This window comes from Rhinatrema bivittatum, chromosome 2, assembly GCF_901001135.1.
Source record: "Rhinatrema bivittatum chromosome 2, aRhiBiv1.1, whole genome shotgun sequence".
Taxonomy (NCBI): Eukaryota; Metazoa; Chordata; class Amphibia; order Gymnophiona; family Rhinatrematidae; genus Rhinatrema; species Rhinatrema bivittatum.
Genome location: NC_042616.1, coordinates 177,805,396 through 177,819,129, shown reverse-complemented (window position 1 = coordinate 177,819,129; position 13,734 = coordinate 177,805,396). Strand labels below are relative to the sequence as shown.

Genomic DNA, 13,734 nt, shown 5'->3' with positions numbered 1-13,734 from the left:
CTATTAACGCTAATGCTAGCACTACACTACAGTACATTTAACACTACAGTACATTTGCATGGGTGTCTTAAAACACAAGAGGCTCCTAAAGCCAACACCTCTGTTTCATAACAAGGAATTTTTTTTCTGCAATCTTGAGTGACTCAAGCAAGGTCAGGAAAAATCCAAATCTTTTCCCCCTTAAATAAAACTTCACGATTGCGAAAAAACAAGCATAAAATATCTCGTGCCTGCAAAAACACAAACGGAAACAAGCAAGGTAGCTCTGTTATGAAATTGCAAAGAAGAATTCTCTTAAGAATTCAGTTAATTTCAATGAAACAGTCTTGCTGTATTGTATCTGATTTCTTCTAATTAGATGGCAGATAGAGCATTTTTTGAATAGGGGAATAAGCAGACTCTTGTATAAGCAAAACTTCCTTCATATATAATTTGAACATCTCGATAGGGGAAAATTCAAGACCCAGAACACCACCTTTTTGCCACTTTGGGGGAGTCCCTGGCACACCTTAGATATTATTTTGAGCAGTTGAGAGGGGATAAGGAGGGGTAAGGGGAGGGCCGCTCCAGGACACCCTATTTATATTTTTAGCACTTTGGAGGGGGGCCATTGCCATGCGGGCACCTTTCTTTTTCTTCTGGGCAGATGGAGCCATCTCGAGTAACTGACTCCCACTCAACTGAGCCCTGTCATTTTGTATTTTTTATTGGCCAACACTTTAAATGTGTGGCGGGAGCCTCGGGACCTTCATTAGGATCCCGGTGCTCCCGTCTCACATTTACCACATTTCAAATAAGTGGTTATTTTATCACGGCTGATCATGCTTTTGGTCCACCATGATTAATAGGCAATTTGATGCAAATATTTTATGGCCACCTTGGCATGAATTTGCATTGTCCATGCATGCAAATTGCATGCAAAGAAGGTCATTGTAATAGTGGAGGGTGCCAGGTTGGAGACATTCAAAATATCACGTATATATCGTGCAATATCGTTGTGATAGCTCTTTATCACATGATATAGGATGTTTAATGTGTGTTAGAGCACTACCTTGGCTTGATGCATTACCCCCGAGTCTGATATGCAGACATTAGGGAAGAGCACAGGATTGCTTCTATGGCCAAGTGCAGAAGCAAAGCACATTCAAGCAGCAGCATTATGTGGATTGTTGAGAGGGCTGCTCACCCTGTGGGGATGTTGCTGGCAGTGGTTTTGTTATGGTTTTGATTATTGCTTGATTTTGATTGTTAGTGTTGCTGCCTTTGTGCAGGTCACCCATAAGCTTCATGCCAGAGTGGTAGTTCTGCCCTTGGCAGAGACTTGGGGGTGCCCTGCATGGAGTGGCAGTTGCTACCATGGGAGGCTTGCTGGGCAGACTGGATGGACTATACGGTCTTTTTCTGCCGCAATGCTATTTTATTATATACATATGTATCTGAGCCAATGGAGGGAAAAATGGCTTGCCCAAGGTCACAGGGAGCAGCAGTGAGATTTAAACCCTGGCTTCCCTGGATCAGGGAGCTAGTTTAGTACTGTTGCATCTGAGGCACAGGTCCCAAATTCTAGTCCCTATGCCACTAGTAGTCACATATTTCAACTTTTTCCCAGGTTTCACTTAATCTGTATCATTATTATTCATAGTTAGATGGTTGTGTAGAACAGGATGAGGTTAATGCTTTTTCATTTCCCAATAGTTTTTTCTAGTAATGGCATTTCATTTGCTAGATGAGGTGTAACCCCAGTTTTACACAGTCATATTGCCTTTTTTCCCCCTACTTTTAGTCCTCTGACCTGTACTGTGAGTGCCTGACAGGCTTGTAGCCTGCCTGTAAATGAAACTATATTGTTTGCATCATATATTTGGTCCAGAACATTGTTTCCTTTTTGGATTCTCAAATCCTAATACCTTCAGCTCCCTATTTATTTTTGTACATTTTTGACATTGCACTTTTGACACTATCATTTGCAATGCATGGATTCCTTGAGATTTTGATATATGAAGATATCTGTGGGTCTTTTCTACAGTTAACTTGCTGGATGCTTTCTCCCTGTATATCATTATGTACATCTTTATATTCTATGTTGAAGTGTGTATCCTATTAATCTTCCTGTCATCTGAAAAAATTTTAGTGCTATGCTAAACATATTTGTATAAATTCTAGATAAAACTTGAAGTTGCAGAATAGATCTTTGGTATTTCATCTTCCATTGTACACCAGTCAGAGCCTATGTAAGTTTCAAAAGGGAAACTTTTTGATAAATGAGGAAAATAGAAAAAATTGAAAGGTGCAGCTGCAAAGGTTAAGTGTTCAATAGGCATGGACATTGTTTTGTAATTTTCTCTTTATTCAGATAAGAATCACAAACAATATACAGGTCTCCATAGGAAAGATTGTTACTCATAAACCAATTAGAGTTGACAGTAATCTTCAATGCTTTAAAATTGTTCAATCCCTGTTTAAAAAGAAAAGTGGTGTTAATTCTAATCAGTAACCATGTACTGATATTCTTCATCAACAAACATGGAGCAACAGGCTATTTCAATATTTCCTCATTCCTTAATTGTTCTCAGTGATGGAAATAATTGGACAAACCTGACTCACTTCTCATGGGCCAGGACATTTCCACATTTCTTCACCCAATAGTCCTGTACTAGAACCTAGAGGGATACTGTGCATAACCCTGTAAGTACATGCTTGTTTAGTCTTAGTTCATAGAAAGTTTTGTGGCCATTTGAATAGTGATGTGTCCTATGCATGCATCCATTAAGAATTTAGGATTACATAAGATTACATCTTAGCTTTTGTATGATTCTATAATGTTTCTTTTAAAAAAAATATTTGTTTTTCAAACCAGTGTTGGAGAGACTGGACTCTCTTCTTTGTTCAGGGGAGCAACTGGGGCAATTTACCTCTAATGTACAAAACCTGGGAGCATCAGAATGATGGGGTGCCCCAGTGGCTGCAGGATGTTGATCCTCAACAGAAGAGATTTGACAATGATAAGTGATGTACAGCCAAATAGTGAGAGTGTGTATATTCCTAATGCATGTATCATTTTACATGCATGTGTTCTGGGCAGATAGGGTGGGCCAATTGGTCCTCGTCTGCTATCATCCTCTGTCACTGTATTATTATGTCAGGATGCAAGTATGAATTAATGCATTTTTTTTTTTTTAGCAGGAAGTGCCTGCCTCCACTTTCTGTACCATGAACATCCTTCAATCTATAAGATTAATCACCAGTTTTGTAACGCCATCAACACATAAACTAGTCATAGTCATTTTATCCAGTTTGTGTTTATGAATCTGGCTAAGTAGCCATCCATAATGTACGTGCAAGGTTGTAGATTTCATTTGTTTGCAGTATGTATATTGCTACTGTGGGTAGGGGGAAGTGGGGCCAGGGGAAAATGTGAATAGAAGTTTATTTCAGCTATTTGATCTCTCATTAATATTCTGGGTCTTCAGGCTTCTTTTGATTTTCATTTTCCACTTTGCAAAATCTGGTGAAGATTTTAAAGGCTTGCACAATCCGGGTACATGGTCGCAGTGGGTTGCACGTTTGTGACTTTTCATCATTTTTGATGACCTTTGATTCCTGAAAATTTTAGCCCCCTACCCCCTGCAGTTTTTTGTTTTTTTTTCCAAAACTAAAACAACCTAGAACAGCTGGGTGGCATGTTTTCGTGCTGGTGAATTTTCCCAGTTTCCGCTCATCTTGATTCATCGTCTGAGGTGCTTTGACATCTGTCTGCACTTTGACACCTGTGTCTAACAGAACATTAATTTATTCACAAAAATATTTTTTGTTTTGGCTCCGGTTTGGGCAGAGCATAATAAACACCACCTCCAGAGTGGTATAGGATGACGGGGCAAGGCTGGATCATGGATGGGCAGTCTGGTAAGGCAGGAACAAAGCTTGGATAGGCTTGTGCAGGTAATACTGAAACCAAAGCTTGGACTGGAAGTCAGGAACAGCATGCAGGCAAGTCTGTAACTAATGAACAGTGTACAGGTAAGACTGGGACTGACTGAGACAGGAGCAGACTGACAGGCCAGTACACGACAAGGACAACACAGAGCATGAAACATAAAGGTCCGAAGGCAGTGTTACAGGAAAGCCCCATATGACAAGACAAGGTAAGGCCTAGATGGGCCACAGGACAGAGAAAGGAGTAGGAAGGCCCTTAGGCCACAAGGTAAGACAAGAGTGAAAAGGCCTAGAGGCTACAAGGCAAAACAAGGAAAGGCCTAAGAGAAGCCGCAAGGCAAGAATGGCTAGAGCAAGGAGCCAATGGAGACTCGATGCAGAAGCATCAAAGCAAAGGACAGACAGAGTTAAGTAGAGCTGGAATCTGGGTATGATGCAGAAAGGAGGGGTCTGGCCAGCCTGAAGGGTATGCTTGCTGGAGTCCCCTGGTTGGAGGGGAGGCTGCACAGCAGCCGGAATTGTAAAAGTTTTCTTTTACTGATAAAGCAGCATAAAATTGTGCTGGTGAAGCATTTAAAGGCTTGCAAAATCAGTGCACATGATCACAGTGGGTTGAAATTCTGTGAGATTTCTTCACTTATGATGACCTTTTCATTCCTGTAAATTTTACTCCCCCACCCCCTTGAGTTTTTTGCTCCACATGTCGTAGACCCTAAAACCACCAGCATGAAAATTTGCCGCCGGACGATTTTAATTTCTGCTCATCCTGATTCATCATTTGAGGTGGTTTGACTTCTCTTCTATACTCTGACACTTGTGTCTAACAGAGCATCAATTCGTTCACCCAAAAACATTCTTCTTTCACTGATATAGCTTAATAAAATAGAGGCCTAAATGCATGCTACACAAAGACAGTAACTTGAAACCAGCATGTGCACACATTTGACCCAGGTACATAGCCATTTTATAACATACTCGTGCATATGAGCACATGTTATAAAACAGCCTGACCGCATGCACATGTGCACCAAATTTTAAGTGGGTGCATACATGTGTGCATAAATCCCACTTCTACCATGCAAATTGGGGGATTTTAAAAGGGGCAAGTGCCAATACCATTCCCAATTTTACCAGTTTGTCCCCAGTTCACCCAGCTGAACTGGGGACAAACTGGTCCCCCCAGTTTGATAGCCTTCACACCCCCGTTAGCCCAGCCCTTAAAATCCCACAGATCTGCATAGTTTTCTTTAAATTTTAACTTACATGGCATTCATAGCAGAAGTAAAGTTATGTGGCAGGGTGTTTCAGTGCACGCTGAGTTGCGTCAGGCTTTACACGCATATCTTTTGTTCACGGCCCAAAACACCCATGCCCAGCCCATGGCCCCCGCTTTTTTTGAAAACTTTCGAGATGTGCGTGCTGTGGGAGAAACACATGTATCGCGGTGGCTTTTAAAATCTGCTTTGCGGGCATGAGCCCAACTTCGCACATGTCGGGCTTTTAAAATTCACCTCAAATTGTACACCCTAGAACAGCCAGGTGGCGCGTTTTCATGCTGGTGAATTTTCTCAATTTCTGCTCATTCTGATTCATCTTTTGATGCGGTTTGACTTTTATCTGTACTCTGACACTTGTGTGTAACAGAACATCAATTAATTCATCACAAAAATTTGTCTTTCACTGATAGAGCCTAAAACATAGCAGCACAAAAACTTGCCAGTGGTTGTTCTGTGGTGTAAAAAAAAAAAAAGTTGGCTGTTCTAATATTTGTTTCCTTCCTTCATTTGTCTGCCTGATTGCTGTTCTCTTTAAGCATAGCATTTAAGATGGTCATTGTATTTGCTTAGATAGATTTTAAGGAATTTTGTATTCTTTTTTAACTTTATTAATTGATAAAAGTAAATTATCTTTTACATTAACAATTTTAAAGCATCAGTCAAAGATTATTTCATGTGGAACATATTGTTGTTTTTAAGTGCAATATAGATCTTTTGTGCTAATTTGAACAATCAGTTTTGTTATCAGTGCAGCTCTATGACTGTTTAGTCTTCTGGATACATGTTAGAGAAGATGAGGTATGCTAGAGAAGAGCTGGCATGCATGTAGAAATAGTCATGCAAGTGTGACATATCTGGTGGAGAGAGAGAGAGGTGGAGTTAAGATGTTTAAGAACAAAGCAGCCTGAGTTGCTACTGTTTTGTAGGGTAATGTATGGCTTAAGGTAAGGCACAGTGAAGGTTAAAGGATGAGCACTGCAGTTCCCACCTGGAAGTGCAGCATTGGCCTTTAGAGGCAGCTTTATTCAGAACACTGGCTTTAGTTTAACAGATTGTAACAACCTTCATCTATTTTTATTGCTTTATCTGAGATTATAAACAGAGCATCAATTCGTTCACCCAAAAACATTTTTCTTTCACTGATATAGCTTAGTAAACCGATTATGATATGTATCTTGCCACACGAATGTCGGTATAGAAAAGCTCAAATAAAAGGAGAGGGTTTTCAGAGTAGAGGAGTGGCCTAGTGGTTAAAGCAGCAGGCTGAGAATCAGGGAAGCCAGCGTTCAGATCCCACTACCATGCTTTGTGTTCCTGCCTCGGGTACCGGTTTAGATTGTGAGCCCTCTGCGGACAGGGATGTAACTTGGCTTGAGCTACAATGAAAAGGCCTGAGCCAAATAAATTTAGTTTTCTGCAGATAGCTTTCCTATTTTTTTTTTCTGAAGTGTAAAATATTTGTAAACCTGTCAAAATTGCTTCCATCAGTGGTGTAAAAGGAAATAGTGGGAGTTGAAAGGTGACTGCAGCAATCAGACTGGAAGAGGAGTACATATATTAATGTGTGAGAGCTAACAGAAGTGAAAAGTATTATACTGTATGTGTTCAGGGAAATAAGTGTGAGCAGAACAGTATTTTTGGATGTGGGTGGCGTAGAGGGCTCTGAATCTCTCTCCTGAATGTTTATTTTATTCTTTGCTCAGTATTTCTCAAATATGCATTTAGTATTGCATTTTTTGACCCAGTATTTGCCTTTCTCAAGTGAAAATAGTTTGGGTGAATTGACCCCCAACTGTTTAGTTGTCCATATTAGTCTTTCTAGTAAAAGAAAATCTTTATTTAACTTTATTGAAGTATGCTCTGTTGTAGTAATACATAAGATATGCTGACAGTTTTCTTTGCTAAAATGTAATTATAATACATTCCAGATAGGATGCAGTGATTTCTTACTGGTGGTTTCTACATAATAGGGGGTGAAAAACATCTAAGTATCCACTTCACTGTCAGGCAAGTGACCAAAAGCTATAGTATATTCAGACCAGAATTTCTTGTACACTGCAGTGATGCCTGAATTTAATTTTTAAGTTTTTTTTATTTATAGTTTACCTTTTGTGACCTGTCAGCCACTTCAATATGAACTACATTTAGGTGTTGTAGATTTTACCTCATCCCCAGAGGGGTCATTTACTGAGTTGTTTTAGGCATTTACCATGCAGAAAATGTCATAGCGTAGTGATAATGCACATTATTTCAAATACTATGTGTTATCTCCCCCACCCCACCCTGTGCAATGCAGGAATGCTAATGAGCTGATTTACATGTAAATGAATGCTCATTTTCTTATTGATAGGCAAAAAAAACATGTAAATTAAATAGCATGCTTATCTCAAAATTTGCAAGCTGAATTATTTGATCTAAAGTTAGCTACAACTCGAGTAGTGGCTAACTTTCTCTGAGTGCATCAGGCCATCATTTAAAGAGCTTGAGTGACCCAAATATTGCTGCCCCCTTGCTGAAATATAGCAAATCCCTGAAAGTCTTCAGAGATCACCTGTCTCTACATCTGGCGCCTCTTGAGGCAGCTCAAGCATTTAAAAAAAAAAGAAAAAAAAAAGTTTTTACAAGTGTCAGACCCTGGATGCAGACTCTTTCTCCACCCCAACCCTCCTATGTAGTCCTGGTGGGCCAGTGGGGCCTGGAGCACCATGTTCAATATGGCATTGGCTGGCTGATGTAATACTTTTGCCCATGTGACGTGATAAGGGCTCATGTATTATATTGGTCAAACCATGCCATTTTGAACATGGTGACTTGGTCCTGTTGTTACACCAAGGCTGCATGGGTAAGGTGGGCTTTTTTCTTTTTTTTTTTTTTTACAAAATGGAGGAGGGACTGAGGAAGGGTGGTGCCTGAGCTGAGGCCTTACATTATAATTTTCTCTTACACTTGGGCCTCCTCAAGAAGTGTGCGAAGGAGGAATGTATGAATAGGGGATCTCTCTACATCTCCAGGGGCTTTGTTACACTTGGGGAAGAGACAATATTTGGGCTTATCATGGCTTTTAAGAAGGGGCTGACATCATGTGCTGTGCTGGAGGGGCAGTTTGCCACAGTATTTTTACTAGTGGTAAAATCCTTCTGGATTTATAAAGCTGCAGTACTGATTACTGCAGTTTTGTGAATCCCTCTGGAAAAAATATGGCAGCTTAGTAAATAGATGCTAATTTTCTAGCTAAGGCAATGGAGGATGAAGTAACTTGCCAAAGTTCACCAGGAGTTGTCAGCAGGCTTTGAATTCTGGCTTCCCTGGTTCACAGCACTACTCCATTCCCTGAGGTCAATATTCCAAGGTATTTGTCCATATAACGTTTGAATTATCTGGATAAATTCAGAGTTTTGAATATTATTGCCACTTATCTGGCTAAATCATCATCTGGATGAAATGTATTTGTCTAAGTCATTATCCCGATTAAATTTATCTGGATAAGTAGAAGGTGTTTCGGGGTTGTTCCGGAGTAGAGTTGAGTTTGTCGAATAATTTATTTGTCTAATTCTAGAGTGGCCAGATGGAGGGTTAAAGTTATTCGGCAACATTTACCCAGATAACTTTTAACATTTAACCTTCAATTTAACATTAACCAGATATAGCTGATTAAGTGTAATGTACAGTTAAAAAAAAATAGATAAATGTGAGACCTGCTCCTCCACCCTAGTAAATCAAATGCTGGCTCCTCCTCTGCAAGCCCACAAAATATGTCAAAAAAATATAGTGGGCCCTATACATTTGAAAAGCCTCCCCCTCCTTCCTTTTATCTCCTGAAATCACAGAAGAAAAATGTAGATGCCTCCTCTAGGAGCCCACCCAACCCCCTACTGCTCCACTCGGAAACTCCCTTAGCCCACACCAAAAAGAATCCTTTCAGCCACCAGGAGCTTGGAGCAGTCGTCGAGTTTCTGGCACATCCAGTATTGCTTTGACAGCAACGTTGCTGGGCTTCTGGTGGGGGAAACTATTAATTTTTCTTTTGTGATTTGTGAGAGGAGAAAGTGGTTTTTGAGACCTATAGGCCTGCTGCATTTTTGACACATCTTGGGAGGCTTGGATGGAGGGATGGATTGGCTGGCAAGCTTGCTTGTTGAAAAAAAACAAAACCTTGTGCATCATTACCTAAGTGTCTTAAGTTTCAAGTTAACAAGGATCACACATCCAGATAACTTTGAAACCTAACTGGCAAATTTCATATTTTCTCCCATTCTGTCTATGGGAAAAATATTTAGTAAATGAGGCCCATAGCTGGTTAGGTTTCAAAGTTATCTGGCTACATATAGCTGGATAAATGAATTCAAGGATATACCTGCTTATCCCTCTGAATAACCCAGATAGCTTAACCAGATAACATTAGCTGGATAAGTTAAGTTTTATGATTTTTTTAATACTGGCCTTCCAGTGTTTTAGTTTATCAAATTCTCACAGTAGTCTCACAGTGGGCATCTGGTCTCCTGCCTCTTTGTACTTGATTTTGCTCTGCATTGTATGCATATCTTCTTTCACCAGTGATTTAACATTTTATATTGTCTCTGTGGGTAAGTGCTTAAAGGAAAACTCTCATTCTTAAGTTGGCATGTTTTGTTTCTGGTAAAAGTGCTCTACTTATACAATAAGTTTTAGACTCAAAGAAGTTCCTATGTGAGAATCTTCAGCAGTTATTCTATGATGCTGCTGCTGGGAGCATCCATTCTTTGGTTCTGCAGCAGAGCATTGATATCAATACATCCCATCCTTTTGTGGGAGACTTACTGCTGCCTTCGAGGGATTTGTGCTGATTCAAAAATGGATGCATCTCGCTGCAGCATGATCTTGCTTCCAAGATAGACTAGTTCGGTGTCCACTTGTGTTTAAACATTATTGCCTGACTTGATGGGAGCTTGCATCTGGATGGACTTTAAGTTTTAGGTATGAAAGCTCTTTAACCAATTCTACTTCCCTTAAAGAGTGATAACTTGTACCAAACTGTAATGCTCAAAATATTTTCATTCTGTGAATTGGTACTTGTGTGTCTGCTACCATGTGCCCAACCATTTGACCATTCTTACTCATTGTTTGTTTACAGATTAATATCCTTCCAAGAATTCCTGGCATTTGAATCAGTCTTGTGTGCTCCAGATGCATTATTCATGGTGGCCTTTCAGTTGTTTGACAAAACAGGCAAAGGAGAAGTTAATTTTGGTGAGTTCTGTTAAAGTTCTCAAATATGGTGTTAAAATATTTTTCAGTTTTTAAGTGGAGGAGATTTAATCTTGAGAAGACTCTGTATTGAACTTACATTTCTGAAACTGTAGGAGCCATGTTTGTAGAGTGCATGGCTGTGTAATAAATTCAATAACCACCAGCACGAGGCCTTCAGCAACCTTCGCACACTGACAGACCCTGCCCTATGATTCCTCTCCCCTTGCACAGGTTTACATGGTAACAGGAAATTCATGCAGAGGTAGTAGATGGATTCATCAGCATGTGAAGGCTGCTGAAGGCTCTGCACTTATTTTTCAACATCTTTAGATGCTGCTAGAGGAGAGAAGTGGTGCTGCAGCTTCAGGCTCCAATTTAGGCATGGCAGCAGCATCGATGTTCTAGCGCCTATAACAACTTGATTCCTGAGGCAGTTGCCTATATTGCTTATGCTTAAATATGCGGGCCTGTGGGTTTTGGGTTGCTGCTGACCAAAACTGTTTTCCGTGGCATCAAGCATGGCATGTAATCTTCCTATTTCCCTACAGCATGAACTTGTCAATGCCATTGGGAGAACACTGGCAGTCAAAGTCGCTGCTGCTGTATTCTAGTGCTGCGTATGTCTATTAACATTATATAAATAAATAAATAGCATTCACATCTGACAATGTGCTATGGGGCACTTAGCATTTGCTAGCCTCTTGATAGCATTAACTTTCAACTAATTTTAGAAATTAACTGTATGGCACACAACTGTACAGTAATTGCTACAAAGGCTTACAACTACTAGATATTTAAAAGGAACATTTTATATTTTTTCTTTCTGCAGTACCCCTTGAATCCTAATGAAAGTGATTAATGGTCTGATTTTTTTTTCCCTAAATGAAATGTATTTAGAGTGAAGTGAGCAGTTGATTATTGACCATTCCATGAAGGGAAGACATTAATATGCATCTCTCCAAAACTTCCCAGGGGGTGTACTATTTTTTTTTTATGAGTTACCCATGGTTTTTCTTGGGGAAAATAAGCTGGAATGAACTGTTTAAGTAATTGGGATCCTAAATTTTGGATTTTGAGGCATGCTATATGCATTAGTAACATGCCAATGAAAGAATTTATCATAGCTTATGATACACAATTAAGCTCTGGAATTTGTTGCCAAAGGATGTGGTTAGTGCAGTTAGTGTAGCTGTGTTTAAAAAAGGTTTGGATAAGTTCAATGATGAGAACTCCTTTAACTGTTATTAATCAAGTTGTCTTAGAGAATAGCCACTGCTATTACTGGCATCAGTAACATGGGATCTACTTGGTGTTTGGGTACTTGCCAGGCACTTGTAGCCTGGATTGGTCACTGTTGGAAACCAGATGCTGGGCTTGATGGACCCTTGGTCTGACCCAGCATGGCAATTTCTTATGTTCTTATGAAGTGAATGCAAATTTATTTATCTTGAAAGTCATTTTTTATAAAAAGAATCAATCTGGTCAATAAAATAACATGCTATATCAAAACACCCTTGTATCATAGTATCATCTGCTTTGCAATTAATGAATGTCACAACTGTAGGCATGAATAAATATACAATATATACCTGTATCACTTTTCATCAACATTTATTTACTTTAATCACATACATATAATATCTAAAATTTGTGTAATATTCACACTCATACCACATTCATTCACATAACACTAACACAATATTGCCTATTGCACATGTCCCTTTAACCTTAAAATTCATACAACATTTCTTGTTAATATTTCTACAACAGTTCCCATATCCCAAAAGAAGCAGACTTCTCCTTCTCAAAAAACTTCCAAAATTTTTTCTTATTCTTTGTTCACTCCACTCCTGACAAGAGACTCTCATTTCACCTATTGATTTCCTCAGGGGATCACTTTTAAGCCATTAGTTGTTCTTCATTTTTCTAAGGGAGCATCCATTCGATTTTGACTTCCTGTAGTTCTTATTTCACATCGGGAACTTTACTTCTTGTGCCAAATCATTATTACTTATACACCTCAACTCATTGCATTCTCCTAATCTCTTGCACTTTTCAATATTTCCTACAACCTCTACTTTCACTATTTTTCAAATGAAGTCATAACCAATGAGTTTTTGTATTCCTCCACCACAATACGATGTCATCAGCATTCAACGATTCATCATCGCTCAAACTTTTAGTATCTGTTCAAAAATACCCGGCAATACTGCCTTCACTTAACTTGCCCGACAGCCCACCTAATTCTCTCCAAATTTCTTCACAGTTCCAATAGTTGAATACACACTCTCACATCATTAACCAACTCCACTACTGCACATCGCCAGGACGCCGTGGGAGTCTTTTGAGAAGGAGAAGTCTGCTTCTTTTGGGATATGGGAACTGTTGTAGAAATATTAACAAGAAATGTTGTATGAATTTTAAGGTAAAAGGGACATGTGCAATAGGCAATATTGTGTTAGTGTTATGTGAATGAATGTGGTATGAGTGTGAATATTACACAAATTTTAGATATTATATGTATGTGATTAAAGTAAATAAATGTTGATGAAAAGTGATACATGTACATTGTATATTTATTCATGTATAACCAATACCTGTAAGCATTACCCATTTGTTGTGATTTGTGATTGACAACTGTAGGTATGCAAATAGCGCATTTTTCGAACAGCTAACTGAATTTTCTCAGAAGGATTGAGCCTTCCTAATTTAAAAACCTATGAAAGTGGATTATGAATTAAATTTACTATGGTCTTTTTGATAGATGTTTTATGCAAGTTTTAGGGGACTATTATTTTCAATAAAACTCATGTCACTCATTGCATTACACTGTTGAACAGTGCATTGATTAAAATTGTGTTTTCAGTGCTCTGCATTTCTTAGATTGCTTAAGTTCATATCAAACAGCAGCTGTTTCCCCAAAGTTTAGTTTTGTGCTGATTATGCATCTGCAAATGTAGTTGCAAAGAAATGGGTGACACTTGCTGGCTTCTAAATAAAGGAGGGCTGGAGATGGGCTGACTAAATAAATCCTTCCAGTCCTTGCTTGCCATCATAGTCTATGGTTCTAAATAAAATTTCAACTAATCATATCAAAAGAGGCCCACTATATATTTTTCATAACAGATTGTATAGTTTTTTTTCTTTTAAAATGAAAGCATTTTTTAATAGTAATTTCATAAAGACCACAAATGTATTTATACAAAAGTTACTGTTGCTGTCTGCTTTTATGGCAGGGGGAAAAGAGAAAGAGGGGAATTAGATTCAGAAAGCAATCAACAAGGACATTGGATTATAC

At 38.9% G+C, this 13,734-nt stretch overlaps 1 protein-coding gene across 1 annotated transcript in view; it reads left to right on the top strand.

Moving 5' to 3' along the window:
• SLC25A13 (solute carrier family 25 member 13) overlaps positions 1–13,734 on the top strand; it is a 535,434-nt gene that overhangs the window by 136,046 nt on the left and 385,654 nt on the right. The window contains exon 4 of the mRNA XM_029588928.1: positions 10,321–10,436. Coding sequence (XP_029444788.1) covers positions 10,321–10,436 — 116 coding nt within the window. The remainder of the gene's footprint in view (positions 1–10,320; positions 10,437–13,734) is intronic.